At 40.7% G+C, this 17,884-nt stretch overlaps 1 protein-coding gene across 4 annotated transcripts in view; it reads right to left on the reverse strand.

Annotated features, from left to right (window-relative positions):
• LOC148019584 (SOUL heme-binding family protein) overlaps positions 1-17,884 on the reverse strand; it is a 57,174-nt gene that overhangs the window by 3,110 nt on the left and 36,180 nt on the right. For 3 of the 4 annotated variants that reach the window (XR_015694836.1, XM_087699595.1, XM_087699596.1), the window contains exons 2-7: positions 2,444-2,530; positions 2,296-2,366; positions 2,070-2,171; positions 1,856-1,960; positions 1,611-1,746; positions 1,281-1,390 (exon numbers count right to left, since the gene is read on the reverse strand). Coding sequence is in view for 3 of the 4 variants with exons in the window: in XM_087699595.1 (XP_087555721.1) it covers positions 1,281-1,390; positions 1,611-1,746; positions 1,856-1,960; positions 2,070-2,171; positions 2,296-2,366; positions 2,444-2,530 (611 nt within the window). In the remaining variant the exon portion in view is untranslated. Of the gene's footprint in view, positions 1-1,280; positions 1,391-1,610; positions 1,747-1,855; positions 1,961-2,069; positions 2,172-2,295; positions 2,367-2,443; positions 2,531-12,955; positions 13,174-17,884 lie in introns of all 4 variants that reach the window. The other variant, XM_087699597.1, reaches the window with a different exon arrangement.

The raw sequence follows: 17,884 nt of genomic DNA on the forward strand, positions 1-17,884 counted from the left end.
TATAGACCGACAACATACTACTACAGAAATCCTCACCATGTATATGGATGGAGCTTATTCACATTCTCAAAGGTAGATAAGAGCACGTTCTAGGGTGATTCATAATATATTTCATGATCAGGTGATAAGAGGTCTTCTTACATACTGTGGAATTTGGTACCTTCTGTTATTTGTGGATTCCCCACATGGTTTGGCACTATAGACTACAAGACTTGTTATTCCATTAGAATCGTATTTGATATCTCCACCAAGTAGACAGCCTATGATTAGTCTTTCCCGCCACTCTCTTTATCATGTCATTATATAAAGAATGGGGAGGGTCACTTTGGTTTTTTTTTTCTCTGTGATACAGAGGGATAGTGTGCTTTGCATATTATCTTAGTGGTGATTATAATAGAGGTGCTATTTAATAAAATTTTCTCTTCTTAGGGGGGAAAAACATTGTCAGCTATAAAGATATAACAGCTAGCACACCCTCACTGCTAGGCACATTACAGCTCATTTTGCAAAACTTGATAACTTTGGGCAAGAGGAATCCCCAATAGTTGCATATACTTTTTGTCATGTGAACCCAAAAGGACTTGGGGCATACTTAGATATCATCCATGGGATTGTTTCCAACTCAGACTCCCACTCAGCCTTCTTTTTTCAAACAATTTGAAGAGTTCCCTTTCTGCATATTTATCCAATCTAACAGAGAAAATAGCGTGAGCTTCTATGCATTCTTTGTCATACCATCCCTTACCACAAGTCCACACTTCAAACACCAAAAACTGCTAATGCTGTCACATTTAATCATTCAAATCCGCTAAGCTTTGGGTCACATTGTTGCACTCAGTCTTCACAACTACATTTTACATTCTGTAACTTTATCAAGCTTGAATATAATGCCTCCTTGGGTCACACTTCCTGCTAGGTTTTCTAGGTTCTGTGACTTCTGTAGCTATTTAGGTTCAAGGGTACATTTGATCAACACATGGTCAAACTCTGGTTATTCCCACACATAAAATTCGGAGACTACATGATGCCTAAGGGAGAAGTCTATCACCCTAGATCATTAAGTATGCATGTACTCGACCAGTATAAACCAACATGAAAAACATTACAGAGACTTAGATCAAGTGCTTTTCCACCTGATTGCAGTCAAGTCTGATGAGCAACATGCAAAAACTGCCAAACTTAAAACAAAATAGAGAAGGTGCAATCAGAATGTCAACTTATAAACTGCACTGTGATGCCTAAGTGGCTGGACTTGGCACAAAGCAGGGTTAGAAACAGACCTGTGACACCTCCACATCGGCTCCCTCCTTTATCCTAACTTTTGTGTCCTTCTCCAAAGCAGAACGTAGCTTTCTTTCTCGTCGATGTACTTCCTCATCCATCACATACCCTGTTAAAGCAGGTCAGAGGACATGCCTGATATAGCCTGCTTTCTTCCTTTTTCAATTGTATTTTGATCGTATCAATCATAGTCCAAAAAAGTGCTGTATTATTCAAAAACTTCAAAAATACTCTCCTAATCACAGAAGAATCAGAACATGCATCTGCAATCTAAATTTGATTGCAGCAACATCAAAGAATAGACTAAAAACTTGAACAAGTGGAAAAACCTGAGAAAGCTGTCACAGCAATCATCTTTGAGGGAATCCTTCTTATTCTAACAGACTCATCTACTGGTAGAGGCAAATCATCACCATATTTCGAGGGCATGACAAATGCCATTGTCCATTTTTCTCCATTTGTAGCCTGAAAAAATCATGCCTTGTTTGTTATCTGTGGCATAAAAAGATTCAGGCTCCAGAATATCCTAGCAAAACGAACACATCTGCAATTGACAAACACAAGTTTTGAAAACCTTTTGAGAGATGACAGGGGTTGTCATATCCATTTTTTCTCCATTAGATTGATGGTGTGAAACAAGTACCGGTGTTGTCATTTCCATCTCATCTCTGCTTGCATTCTGAGTAGAGAAAAAAATGAAAAATAACTTCCTATACTAATCGTTCTAGGTGTTTCCAATCTACTATTTGTGCAGAATTTTGAGCCCCACAGAAATTTATAATGCACACCTTGCCGAAGAGGTATGCAGCTAGTGTATTGAAAGCCTGAGAAGATCCATAGAAATCAAATCCTGTTTTCCCAGGCATGGTGGTCTCTGCCACAACATATGACTAGTGTACCAAAAAAGGCAGATGAAAAAGTAGATTAGATACTCCTCACAAACCTGTCAGTGGACATGATCAGACAGAGACGGCAGGAACTCTAAATAACCTCAACTGCAAGTTTGAATCATACCTCAACTTCTCGGATATCATATTCACTCTCTCTTCTTAATGTACAGTATGGGATTGTTTCAAGGTCAGGCACTGAACAATCATTCAATACCAGTGTTTAAACTTCAAATCTTGTTTTCTAAAGATGCAAATCATTATTACATACTCACCAGACATTAAAGCCTCTTCTAGATTCCTTGCCTCTACTCGCTTTGGATTTACATATTTGACAACTTCCGAAGCAAAGCTTTGAAAACCTGACGAAACAAACACACCACTCTCTCTCTCTCTCTCTCTCTCTCTCTCTCTTGTAATGGGTAATCGTATTAATTACCAAAATATAATCTCAAAAGGACAGCATGACCAAGTGTACATGACCACTCGAGACCTACCACTCGAGACCAGATGGCACATAGTAGCGACCAAAGTCTCCTCACCATTGGACTAGCAAGGAACCTGATGACGAGAATGTTCCACAGACTTCATATGAAACAAACAGCAACCATTCAAAATGTGATGTTTGGAGGGCACAAAGGCAAGAGGAAGAGCACCAATTAACATTCACTAGATGAAGACCTTGTACCATCACCACAAATTTCCACCAAGTTTTACCGTTAGGAAGACCCCGAGTGTTGTTGCCCTTCTAGGCAAGCCAATCCTTATCTCATATAAGTAAGTAGTATATGTAATTAACTGAAACATGGCCAAAACACAACCGACCATTAATCATCCAATCTTGCCAAGGGGTATTTTAGTCCAAAGGAGGAAAAGGCTGCATGGCATACAAGAAGGTTGAAATATAATCCCCATAAATGACAATAGCCTCAAGGAACATGAAGTGCCGAACTAATCTGAAAGACATAACAACAGTGCTTGCAGTCAAAAGGGCATCAGCAACACTGATCAATCCCAAGCATGCCATTCTATTCAACATCGGCCTTGTTCCTGTTTGCCTTCCTAAGAGAGAAGTTTCGAAACAGCCAACCATTCAGCTCTTAAGGGGAGTGCCAGCTCACAATCCAAACATGAATATTAAGAAGATTTAGCAAGTACCAATTTCCAAGAATGGACCAAATGATTCAAAAGCATGGAAAATGTAAGACAAACAACCTATTCACCATTAACCACATGCCACAAGAAGTAGGAATGTTGGTGTTCTCATGCTTAATACCTTAATCTTCAGGAATGTAAGAAACTTTTCAACTTGGCAAGGTGTGTCTGCACCCACACATGGAATCAAAAACAAAAGCATTCCAAGTTGTCCAATTGTGTCAACAGCCCCAAAAACTGAGGAATGGAAACAGAATCTTCATATGTGGTTGTGCGAGAGTAGGATATCTGGACCAAGCAAAGACCCAATCAAAGGGGCACAATGACGTGCCAACCACAAACCTCCAAATAGTAGACAATAAGACATTATTTTCTGTGCCAAAGAGCATGAAAGAAAACAGTGGAGAGAAGAATCCACACGACTGAGGCAAAAAAAACAAAAGCCATTGGAAATGCAATGTTTTTCAAGTGCCGTGGCAAGAGACAGCCCACCAACCATGACACACCAAAGGAAGACTTTACTTTTGTACTTACTTTTGCACAGTGTCTTATTGAACCAACCCTCCATGACAATCATTTTTCACCAATCCCAAGATTTATGCAAGCCTCAAACAATATTGGCCTTAGCAACCAATCCATGTTGCTTCTTAATCACAACTTGATACACTTGATTAGCCCAAGCCTTTACCAAATGGAGTTGGTCTGCAAAGTCTTGATCTTGCTAGGGACAGTTAGAGTCAAGGGCAACTATGAGAGAAAGTTAGAATCGAAGCTCAGCACAGAAATCAGTAGACAGTGTGAGAGTGAAGCACGACACCCAAAGCAATAGATTGAAAGAGTGTAAACTGAAAGTACAAGGTATAACCCTTAAACCTTAGGGTTGTAGGGGGTGTTCACACCCGAACACGATAAGTGCCCGTAAGTCTGTGACATAAGCACATACGAAATAATACCAAAAGTCTGGGGGAAAAGACCTCTCCTATCGAGAGTAAAAAGTGCCCCAGTGTCCTACTGATCACCAACACTCCTATGTGAGCGTAGGCGTAAGTGAGTCGTAAGTGAAATACCCAACAAACCCCCCTGGAGTGAAGAGTGATCAAGAGTACAAGGATCATTCGCCACCAAAGGAGATCAAATTTAAAACATTGCGAAATGCTTCAAATTTATCACGAGGAAGAGCTTTAGTGAAGATGTCTGCCACATTACTGGTGGTAGGGCAATAGACAAGGCTGATATCACTTGCATGTAGCCTCTTTCTAACAAAGTGATAATGTATCTCAATGTGTTTTGTGCGTGCACGAGACACTGGGTTCCGTGCCACTGCAATTGTACTCTGACTGTTAGTGAACAAAGGAGCAGGCTCCGTAACAAATACATCCAGATCAGCTAGCAAGCGTCTAATCCATACGCATTCAACTGTGGTAGTGGAAGCTACCTTGTATTCCGCTTCACATGAAGATGTGGCAATAGTGGACTATTTCTTGCTAAGCCAAGATATGCAAGATAAGCCAAGAAAGAAACAATTGCCACTAGTGAAGTGATGTGAATCATAATCACCAGCCCAATCAGAATCACTGTAAGCATGGTACTGCACTTGTCTCCCCTTGGTATAAAGAAATCCAAGAGATCTAGTACCTTGCAGGTAACGGAAGACACGCTTAACAGCTTGCCAATGTGACATGCGTGGCTAAAGCATATATCTGCTCAGGGCTGAAACTACAAACTGTATGTCCGGCCTAATGTTGCATAGGTAAATAAGACATCCAACTGCTAGAGCATATGTATGTATATCAAACAAATCACTATCCTCATGTAATGACAGCTTTAGTCCAAGTTCCATTGGTGTACAGACTGGCTTGCAATCCTGTAAACCAAACTTCTCAACAAGTTTACCAATGTATCTTGACTATGATAAACCAATACCTCTACCATCATATATGAACTGAATGCCCAAGTAATAATGCAAAGACCCCAAGTTTGACATGTCCTTGTAAGCAAGAGATCATCACAACTGATGCACAGTCCATCCATAATGAGCAACCAAAGCAACCATAGACCTGATGGTCGTCATGCGGGAAGTAGGAGCAAATGTCTCCTCATAGTCAATGCCTTTCTTCTGTGCATAGCTTTTAGCTACAAGCCTTGCCTTGTATTTGTCAATGGATCCATCTACATTCTGTTTCAGCTTGTAGACCCATTTTGTTCCAATGGCTTTCTTCCCAAAGGGCAAAGACACTAAATCCCATGTTTGATTCTTAGTGATAGAATCCAATTCAGCTTGCATTGCTGCCATCCAATGCACACTCTCTTGTGCATCCTCAAAACATTCAAGCTCCTCATCATCGAGGGTGCTTGCTACCATAACAAACTCTATGGTATGTGTAGTAGTATCATGCATACGAGCTTGCCTTCTAGTACGACCAGTCATGGATGCATCCAAATGACTATCTTTCAGAGCCTGTAAATACCATCTAGGCATTTGTCTTGCCTCCTGACTGTGCATAAGCTCTTGCTGAATTTCAGTTTCAGCTCTTTGCTAAATATTCAGATCAGCCAATGGCTGATTTTTTGCACTTTCCAATGGAGCACCTGGTTGAACATTGAGTTTACTTGCTGAAACTCCATCTGAATCACCAAATGTAATGGGTAGCAGCCCTTCAAAAACATCCAGGCAGCCTGATATGTATCTAAACCAACAAGGGACAATTCTGATTTTTCATCAAATAATACATCCCTACTGACAAACACCTTTTTAGAGATAGGATCATAGAGTCTATAGCCTTTGCTCTCATTGCTATATCCCACAAAAATGCATTTGGCAGCCTTGTTATCCAGCTTTTTTCTGAGTACCTGTGGAATGTGTGCATATGCAAGGCACCCAAAGGTACGAAAGTGTCCAACAAAAGGTTCCCGACTGTTCCAAGCCTCAAAAGGTGTAATTTTCTTCAATGCTTTGGTGGGGCATCTGTTCAAAACATGGCAAGCACACATAACGGCTTCCATCAAAAAACTGTGTGGCAAGCTCTTTGCTTTCAGCATACATCTGGCCATCTCCACGAGTGACTGATTCTTCCTTTCTCCAACCCCATTCTGTTGTGGAGTATAAGAAGTAGTGTACTGATGGACAATGCCCTTCTGCTTCAAAAAAGAATTCAGCATAGAGGACATGTATTCCCCCCTCGGTCCGAATGGAGAGTCTTAATTTTACAACCAAATTGGTTTTCAACAAGTGCAATAAAAGCCAAGAATGCATCATACACTTCTGACTTTTTGACCAAAGAGTAGACCCAGCAAAATCGAGTAAAGTCATCAATAAATGTCACAAAATAGTAATATCCTCCCAATGACTTTATCCGCATAGGCCCCACATATATCTGAATGCACTAATTGCAACCTGGTTGTTGCTCTAAAAGCAACATCATGGGGAAACGAGAAACGATGCATTTTTCCCAAAATACATCCTTTGCACGGGGAAATGAAAAACGATGCATTTTTCCCGAAATACATCCTTTGCACAAGTGCTCAGGAGATCTCTCCAATAGAGGTAATCCATCTAGCATTTATATACACTGTAAGAGCATCAAGCTGCCAAAGTTCACATGCCCTATCCTAGCATGCCATAACTGTACTTATAACATAACAGGAGTAAGAGTGGATGCCAAGTACGTTGACTGATAATCTGAAATAGCATCCAACTCATATAACCCATGACATAAAGTGCATGTCAAGACCAAAGTCATGTGTTATTTGTCTCTCACCATGCATCTGTCATCATCAAATGTGACTTGCAATCCACAACGTGCCAAAGAAGAAATAGAGAGTAAATTCTTCTTTATGCCTGGCACAAACAAAGCATCCTGTAAGTGGAGAATAGAGCCATCAATGGCTGTGAGCACAATCTCTCCAATACCTCTAAGAGGGTATGATGCATTGTTGGCACACTGCACGGACTTGCCAACTAGAGCTGCATCAATAGAAGTAAAAAAATCATTGCGAGATGTAAAATGCCTAGAAGCACCACTGTCAAAAAACCAAGTATCTGCATCCTTAGTAGAGCTAAATGCTCGATCAGCCCAAGAAGTGTCATAATTGCATGTGCAAAAGCAATAGTCCTTGTCTGCAACAAAGGATGCGGACTCAGTAGTAGTGGAAGGAGCACTGGAAACAGACATTCATGACTCCTTTTCCTTGGCGATGCACTTTTTGCACTCAGTGATGTAGTGGCCTAGCTTCTTGCAATAATGGCATTTGCCCTTTTTGGCTTGCGTGCCCCCTTGTTTTTTACTTGCCTGTGATGTGCCAAAAGTCCCAGAGCTCTACGGAGCATACTTTACTTGGCTACCTTTGCCTTTCTGTCTAGCCACAAAAGCCTGCTCAGAGGCTATTGCATCCACACCACTATTTCTTCTTGTTTGCTCCTCTAGAAGCAAACTGACTAACTAAAGAAAAGTGATTGGTTGTGCAGCAATCCTCATGGTGAGGTTTAAGACCATATGAAAAGCCAAGTACGAAGGAGATAATGAGTTCAAAGTGGTAGATATCATCTGTGTATCCGAATAGTACTCATCGACATTCATGAGTTGCTCATGCAAGTCTTGAATTTTGTTCAAGTGATCCTGAATAGAATCACCCTCATCCATTTTCAATGTCCCTAGCTCTTTCTTTAAGAAAGAGATGCGAGTCTCATTCTTTCGTGCAAACATCTACTCCAAAGTTAGCCAAGCTTCTCGTAAAAAAGCTGCTGAACGAATATGGGGGATGATGGACTGCTGAACTACCAATGCAATCAGCGACAAAGCTTGTGCATCCCATGTATCCCATGCTTTTTGAGCTGCTGATCTTTGGGGAAGTGGCTGAAGTGGAGCAGGCTCAGGTGCCCGTTGTGCACGTCCTCCTAGAGGAGGAGTAGTTGGAGCCACAACTCCACGTCTAGATTATTCTCCACTGACATAATCCCAAAGATTTTTCGCCACAAGCACATTCTTCATCATGAAGGACCAAAGTGAATAGTTGTTTATCTCATGCTTTTTGAGCTGCTGATCTTTGGGGAAGTGGCTGAAGTGGAGCAGGCTGAGGTGCCCGTTGTGCACGTCCTCCTAGAGGAGTAGTAGTTGGAGCCACAACTCCACGTCTAGATTATTCTCCACTGACATAATCCCAAAGATTTTTCGCCACAAGCACATTCTTCATCATGAAGGACCAAAGTGAATAGTTGTTTCCATCCAATCTATCCTCCTTGGATACATAGGTGAAGACATCTCCTCCCTAATTTGCCATGATAATCAATTACCAAAAGAAGTAAAAGAGCAATGTCCAAGCGGGACCAAACTCAAAATCTGAAAATTTCCAAAAATTGCAGAAAATAACTTTTTGCAATTAGTATATTGAGGTGCACTCTGTCAAAACTATCTTTAATGCATGCAATCCAAGATGCATTCAGTGTTCAGTAACACTGTATCAGTAAAATCCCCAAAATTTCTTGCCCCACACATTTGTTCAAAATAGTCTTTCAGTGACTGAATATGCAATACATGTGCCACTGTCCTAAAAAAACACAAAAGCCCCAAAATGTATTATAAATTTGGCCAGAAATTTGAATCCACCGTACATATCCACAATTTTGTGTCTGCTTGGGTAGAACCCCCCTCTTCCAGAAATTGATTCTAGAATAAAAAAGAAAAAAAAAATTTAAACCTCAAAAATGACGGGTTGACACGGGCACAGGTATAGGCGAGCTGGCGGGTGTCAAAGTTCTAGCGGGAAGGCGCAGAGCAGGGGTTGCAGATGACAAGCGATGAACAGGACGAAGCTAGGCATCGCAACCAGACTTGTGGCAGGCGTTAGAACTATGGCGAGCGTCGCAAATTCGCCAGTCGCAGTTGTGTGCCACTAGAGATAGACGGGCGGGCAGTGCTTGGCAAACAGGGTTTTAGATGACAGAAGGCGGCACTTCAAACGATTACAGCTAGCACTCTAGAGGCGGACGGGTGGGCAACGCGCTCAGCTGGCGGCGTTCCCTAATGCAGGCGACTGAAGACTAGTGGAGCAATATGAAGCCAAGGGCCGAGCGTGGCTAAGGTAGCATGATTGACAGGAGCTCGCGGGACTTTCTGCTCTGGCGGGGCATCTGGTGTGGTGTGCTGCTGACGTGGGGAAAAGCAAATCGAGTTGTTGCAAGACAAGGCACTACTGTGCAAGGCACAGAAGCAGGGCGTCTCCTTCCGAAGGTTGAGGTTGGACCTGAGCAGAGACTCCTGAATGCTGAGTGAAGCTGAGCTGAACAAGGCCTCAGTTGAACAGAGCCAATGCTCTGATACCAAATGTGACAAAAAGTCAAGATTGAAGCTCAACACAGAAATCAATAGACAATGTGAGTGAAGCACGACACCCAAAGCAATAGACTGAGGGAGTGTAAACTGAAAGTACAAGGTACAACCCAAATCTTAGAGTTGTAGGGGATGTTCACACCCGAACACGATAAGTGCCCGTAAGTGTGTGACATAAGCACATACAAAATAATACCAAAAGTCTGGGGGAAAAACCTCTCCTATCAAGAGTAAAAAGTGTCCCAGTGTCCTACTAATCACCAACACTCCTATGTGAGCATAGGCATAAGTGAGTCGTAAGTGAAATACCCAACAGTAACGAAGGTCTTTCTATGCTACGATGTTGTTGAAAGGTGGTCCCACAACTCCTTATAACCTCAAGGGATGTAAAAAAGCCTCCTACAGGTGTGAAAAGACATCAATGCCCAATGACTCACCAGAGAGTCATCAAAAACTAAAGGTAAGCCTTATCATGACATTCAATTGAATTTAGGGCAAGCCCCTTGCTTCCCATCCCACAAAATCAACTCAAACACTAGTAGCAATTCCGTGTGAAAAGAGTTAGCGGCTAAAAATATCCTCTACAAGGTGCAACTATGCCTTTTGAAAAACCAACTTCCATGAGTAGATGAGCTAACCGGCCAGGAAGGAACAAGATAAGGAAAAGGGAGTATCAACCTTAAGAGCTTGTCACCAAGAACCGCAAATGGTCATATTACCATGAACTATGCTCGCTATTCCACAAAGAACAGGGCAATAAAAACCTAAGGGTGTAAAATCACTACACATGGCACGAAAGAGAGACCATTGAAGAGCAACCATGTGAGTGTGCACATCCACAATAGCCCCACCACCCATACTTCTAAGAGTGCAAGCATGGCTCCAAGAGATTCTACCTCCTCTTCTCCTTTGAGAATCATGAATGGGCCATCTATGGGTCACCTACCAACAATATGTTCGCCAAAGGGAAGAGAGAGACCAGCCAGCTACCCATGTCTACCGAATGAGAGAGCGTGAAGAGAACTGGATGGGTCACCAGGGCACACGAGTGAATGGCTAAGTGACCCCACCATTCAGCATTAACCACAAAGAGACATTTGTATTGGCTCTGTGTATCAAATGGGACATATATAGACCAAAATCAATAACATGCATGAGCTCTGATACAAAAGACCAATCCAAATAATCAAAAGTCTTTTCAAGTTCCAACTCAACCACCACGACTTCCTGCATAAAGTGCTTTTCATGGACAATGGCTTGGTGAACATTCAATACATTCTGCAAGATATTCTAGCCCTTCATAAATCCATATTGATTAGGCTGCACAAGGCCAAAGAGGTGCTTGTGGAGACAATTAGCCATGCCTCTAGAGAAGATTTGATACATAGATCCCATCAAAGAAATTGGATGACAATGTTAAAGCACCGAGGGCGACGACACTTTCAAAATTAGCTTAATGACTCCTATTTTCATGAGGCAAGTATAATTCCAATCTCCCAAACCTGTTAGCACATGGCTGTCAAGGATTTCGCTAGATTGGCAACATAGGCTTCAAAAAACTCATTCGTCAAGCCATCCCATCCTGGACTTTTCTCCTTGGGCAAATGCAACAGAACATCCATGACCTCTCCTCTCGAGATATCTCTATCCAAATCATCATGCATATCCAAGATAGTCAAGTATGATCCATCCAATCTATGGACTTAGTATGGTACCGAATGTACACAAAAAATGTCGTGTAAAATCCATTGTTTTATACAGTCATTAAAAAATACTCTCGCTCTTAAACAGAAGCATTCTCTAATATATGAGCAATCAAAGCAGAATAACTTCCAGAACTACGCCTAACATAGGTTCTAATTGCTACCTCTATGCCGCTACCAATTGCAATGCCTCACGGAGTGGCTCGCCTTTCCCTAGGAGTACATGATACTCAACCATCAATCTCCTTCAACTTCACTCTCTGAAGATGGCATCTTGCTATTCATCCCTTTCACTATTCACACTTTTAAGTGTGGCCCCTATTAACTTCAACTCATCTACATTTACCTAACAATTGAAGTTGAAATATATTAATAATAATATGACTTAAATTTTGATATCCTTCCATTTAAAATAAGTATGGACTCAAGTTCAAAATTAAATATCATGCCATCGGCATCTCATGCATGTTCCTTAGCATATGTAAATTTAGAACAACAACAAATAAGTCATTCTAACTCTCTGGTGCTAAGTTTGTTTCAGATCTTGGTGTGTATAAGAGAATAGGTTGACCAATTTCTCTCTCGCGTACCAAATGAACAATCCTATTCAAGCTAACAAAATGACTTTAACTTATTAAAAGTGAACATTAATAAGTAGAAATCTCTACTAGAAACACAATGAAAAGATCTAAAGTTTAATTACCAGAGCCAACACTCTTAAAGCTATCTTCTACACATTGGGTAACTAATACTCAAACAACTCCCACCAAAATAGTGGCTTGACTAAAGAGGCCCTTTTTGAGCACACGGTGCTCGCTAAGGCCATTCCCCTTTGGTCTCCATAGTTGATTACCTCTTAGAGGAATAGACAATGTACATCCTCGTACAAAGCCTTCAAGAGAGAAGCATCCCTATTCTAGTCCATGAAAAGAAAGGGGCTCTTGTAAGTGGGATAGAGAAGAGCTACGAGACTGTGGATAGACCTCTTCATCCATTTTCACTTTTTTTCAACGAGATAGAGGATGCCATCCCATCGTGGGGTATCATCCAAAACTACAACAATACCACCATTTATGGAAAAAATCAATACGCATAAAATTAGTGAGATTGATTTTGCATTTACAAAAGATTGAATTTGCATTTATTTAAAAAATCTAATTTCAAAATATTACCATGGAATCCTGGCATCAAGAATGATGGAAGCCCTAATCTCCTCCACAACCTCTCATGAAATGAGTGAGGAGACCTATAGTGCCGCCCTCCATATCCATCATGTGAAGAATCCTATACAAGGATGTGATCATAATGACCACAAGTTGCATCTTCGTCCAAAATGATTCCTTTAGCCAAAGCCATGTCCATCAGAGTGTTACATACATTTTTTGTGCCACATGCATTTTCAAGATAGGCCACTATAGACCTCCGCACTATAGGACTCCTTATTTATCCATGCATTAAATTCCTCAAACACCATACACTTTTGCAATTTACTTTGCACTCCATAGAATCACTCAAGGAGCAACTATGTAATGACAAAATGAGTTTTTAATGGCTTTTTTAATTCCACATCACTGTACATGCAAAAAATAGTAAGCACTTTTACCTTGTTTGTGATCAAATTGACGATTGCATTTGCATCCATCATGATTTTTTTCACCCACTCCAAGTTGTCTATGTCCTCTATAAGAAGATCAAAGGCAATGCGTGACACAAGGTGTCCACACTACAGAGGAAAATTCCTTCACAAACAACCAATTGCCCCATTTGCTAACAATTTGAAGCATTGTTGGTGATGACTTTGGCAACATTGCTTGGTCCCACCTACATACACATAGAATATAGTATGGCTTAGAGCTGCTTAATCTGATAATGGAGGTGGAGATAAATATAGAGAGAGAGGAGAAAATATTCAAGATTCAAAAAACATAAAAGTTTAAACTTTAAAACACAAATGATAAAAAATAAAGCATAAAAAATAATATTCAAGAAGCATAAAGCATTAAAGATAATTTATGAAATATAAAATATTCAAGAATGTAGACTCAACTCTATAATGGCTTGCCCCATGTGCTTGTAGATGAATTGATTGGTCGTCTTATTCCCCTTCATACCCACATCCAAAGCACGCAAGAAGTAGGTGCCAAGAGGGCAAGAGATAAGCATATTGATAATACCTCTCTTCTTTCGGTCACTCCATCCATAAGAGAGGATGGAGCATCCATACTTAACAACACCACTTCAATCTCCCAAACCGACCATATCGAGAAACATTAGACTACCATGGAGTCCAAAGACCTTAGGAGATCACTCAAGCCAAGCCTCACTTATGGGACTTTTTTTTTTAATGGTTGGGTTGCGGGGCCTTTTGGGGAATGGTTTTTTGGTGGGTTTTTTGTGGGTGAGTTTTTTAGACTTATTCCAAGGACTTCTCCTTTTGTCACACATACACATACAAAATCAGCATGCTCTTGTATGAAGTCATATTAGATCAGCCCATATTACACATGCAGTTTTCCTACAATGCAAATACATGTATCCACACATGCACATGCATATGTTCTTTGGTAGTATACATTTACCCACCATATCGCATGCATATATTTTTAAATGCTACATATGTAGGTCATCCCCTCCCCTGTTCCACCCCCATCCCAAATTAGAGCAGGATCGCATGCCATTTCCTAAATGTATGTTGATTGCTTATCTCAATCACTTCCAGGGCAGCTATCGCCTAAAATGCCAAAACATCATTACATAGATCTTAACCCTGGAAGTAGCCCACCTAATAAGCTATCCTACAGAGTTAGTGCATCCCAACAAGAAAAGGTTATGAGTTAGGTGAATGAGCTGTTAGGAAAAGGGTTGATTCAGCCCAACTCATCTCCTTTTTGTTCTCCAATGCTTTTGATGCAGAAAAATGAGGGTTCATGGTGTATATTAATTGATTATCATGCTCTGAACAAGATCACTATAAAGAATCGGTTTCTGATTCCTCGGATCTTGATGTTATGGATAGATTGCAAGGGGCAACCATATTCAGCTATATAGATTTGAAAAGTAGGTATCATCAGATACACATTAGACAAGGGGATGTGACTATGCTCTATCTCTTTCTTTGAATAGAGAATCATGTCATTAAAGAAAGTGCCAACACATCCTCTGTGGCTTGAAAATGCGATCCATCATCCAATTAAAAGTGATAGGAGTATTCATAAGCCCAAAAGGCATGACAAGAAACTTATAATAGGTCGGTTATCAATGACAAGCTTCCTTTTGCATAAAATCCACTTTTTGAGGCACATTGTATTCGTTGATGGTATTTACATGGACCTTGCAAAGGTTGAGGCAATATAATCATGGCCACCTTTGAGAAACATGCATAAGATCCGCAACTTCTTGGATTTATGTGCTTACTATAGAAAGTACATCCGTGGATTGGCCGAAATTGCATCTCCATTGCATGTCTTGCAAAAGAAGGATGTGCCATTTAGATGGACATCAATGAAAATTTCAACATTTGAAAAGTTGAAAAATAAGATGACTTCAAATCTTGTGCTTCTATTGCCCAATCTAAGGAAGTCAATCATGGTTCAAAGTGATGCTTGTGGTAATAGCATTGCAACTGTTCTTATGCAGGCTGGTCGTGTTGTGCGTTATGAGAGCCGAATTCTCCACGGTGCAGAGGAGAATTTGCAGGTCTATAAGAAAGAGCTCATGGCTTAATTCATGCACTGTCTATGTGGAAACATTATTTATTGGGGGCTAATTTTACAGTGCATACATTGTTGTTAGAAAAGCATATAAGATGGATGAATTTTCTCTCTATGTTTCATTTTCAGATTGTACATATTGATGGTAAAAAGAATATTGTGGTTGATGCACTATCACGTAACCTACAAATTTCAACCATTAACATGGTTTATCACACTGAGTTCGATGCCATGAAATAGCAATATGTTGCTGATTCGGACTTTGCTAATATTTATGATCAACTTTGGAATGGCCAGAAACATGAGCACTTTGTGCTTAGAGATAGATTTTTTATGATACATGGACGACTGTGTGTCACAAAGTAGTTGAGCCCTAGAGTTATCACAAAAAGTCATGCTCCTTCGTATGCAGGACATGGAGGTATTGATGCCACAATCAAGGCAATGAAACATTTCTTTTATTTGTCAACTTTGAGGCATAATGTAGAGCAGTTTTTCAAGACATGCATCATATGTCAGGAGGTAAAACATGATAGGCAAAAGATGTTGGGCTTGTTGCAACCCTTGCCTATTCTAGATAGGCCTTGGCAGAGCATTGCAATAGACTTTATTTTTTAGCTTCCTAGGACACCTACAGGGAATGATGGGATATGCAAACATGCCCCTTTCATTTTGGTGAGTAAGAAAATAAAGGCTAATCATATGCCACACTTGTTTTTGCAGCATATATCCTAACATATTGCTCTATATCATGCCTCAAAGCTGGCCAATAAAAGAAATGCTCCATTGCCTTGACTATGGTATTAATACCTCTGTGTCCTACATATGAAGGAGCATGACTTTCAATGATAAATCTAGTCCTCAACTACCTTGTAACACACACTCGTCCATGCATCATTAGAAATCCATTTCTCAACTCAAAGTGCCCATGTCTCTGGCCATTGCAAAGCTGATCATAAACATTAGCAAAGCCCAAATCGGCGACATATTGCTCTTTCATGGCATCCAACTCACTGTGATAAACCATTCGAACGGCTGAAATTTGTGGCTTAGATGACAGTGCATCAACCACAGCATTCTTTTTACCATCAATGTGTACAATCTAAAAATGAAGCGGAGAGAAAATTTGCCCATCTCATATGCTTCTCTGACAACTTTGTTTGCATCAAAAAGTACCTCAAAATCTAATGGTTTCTCCGTACTGTAAAATCAGCCCCTAACAAATTATGTTTCCACATAGACAATGCATGAATTATAACCAAGAGCTCTTTCCTATAGACCTGTAAATTCTTCTCTGCACCATGGAAAATTCGGCTCTCATAAGCCACAACTCGGCCATCCTGCATAAGATAGCCCCAATGTTGTTACCACATGCATCACACAAAACCACAAATGACTTCCTTGTAGGCCATCTCGTGGGCTACATGTTAATGCCCTTTGATCCATAATTCGGGCTCCCTAGGCATTTAAGTTGTCATTAAATGCAATTGTTGCCCCTAGTGTCCTAGTACTAAGCAACACTAGGATTAGGGTTTCCTATGATGGTTAAGCCATTAGGGTTTTATTTTTTATTACTTAAAGATATATTGTGCCTCATTGTGCACAACTGTGGTATTATTCAGTTTGATTGCTTAGAGCATTGTACTCTCTCTCTCTCTCTCTCTCTCTCTCTCTCTCTCTCTCTCTCTCTCTCTCTCTCACATTAATTCACCACTTCTCATTCGTGATCAAGTATTGTTGTGCATCAATTAATTCTTTCATTCGTATTTATTTTCCATTAAATTAATCGCACAATTACTCCACGCCTAGGCCAACAGTGGTATCAGAGTGGGCTTTCGTTCACCGACCTCGCCATTGCTCGCCATTGCTCGCAATCATTTTCTTGCAACCATTGCCGTTGAGCACTACACCTCGACTAGCTGCTTCCCCGAGACATTGCCATTGCACTGACTCTATTTTCTTCATTGGCAACCGTACACAGTCTCACTATACTCGTCCTCCTCCAAGCTCTAATTGATGGTCCTGTCCAAGTTAAGACTCTAGCTCTTACGGGCATGCATACTATCGACAAAACCAGCTGCCACAATAGTGCTTGTCTCCCCATGCTGGTCGCCAATTCGTTGCTCATGCTGCCGTGACTTGTTGCGCCAACTACTTGCCACCTTGCCGCTTTGGTTCATCGCTTATCCCGTCTCATCATCACCCTGCCACACTGGTCCAATTAACCCGTGGTCACTACCGTAATTGTCGTCAACAGCTGCTGTCGCTTTTCCAGCCGATGAGGACGTATTACCACATCATTGCCAACATCCAAATGCTCGCCAAGCCACCCACGTCCACTACCAGTTGACCGCCAATCAGTAGGCAAGTTGCCACGTCAATCATGGACCTTTTGCCCTGGGTCCAACATCAAAATAAAATATATTAACCCTTTCTTTAAAATTTTCACCCCTCCACAAGTCTATGTTTCTACGCAAAGCCCCTTCCAAGCACAAATAGGGCCAAATTTAGGGGTTTTCACAACACACACCCAGTTTGGTCCAATTTTCAACAAACTTCGGAGATTCTCCATCAATTTCACCAAATTATTCATCAAATCAAAGAAATTTGGTGGTGTCATCAACAAAATTTGGATCTTTTCAACAAATTGATCAAATTTCACTCCAATTTTGCCGCCAAATTTGGGGCTCTTCAAGAATTCGGTGTTCTTCATCAACCTTGAGGCAAAATTCATCATCATGCATGACATTCAACATCTTTTGGGTAAATTTTTTGCAAAAATTATCAAAATTCTCTTCAATTTCCTGATAAAATTTGGGGCT

Source organism: Lygodium microphyllum, chromosome 19 (genome assembly GCF_053477565.2).
Source record: "Lygodium microphyllum isolate KBCC chromosome 19, Lygodium_microphyllum_v1.1.10, whole genome shotgun sequence".
NCBI classification, from domain to species: domain Eukaryota; kingdom Viridiplantae; phylum Streptophyta; class Polypodiopsida; order Schizaeales; family Lygodiaceae; genus Lygodium; species Lygodium microphyllum.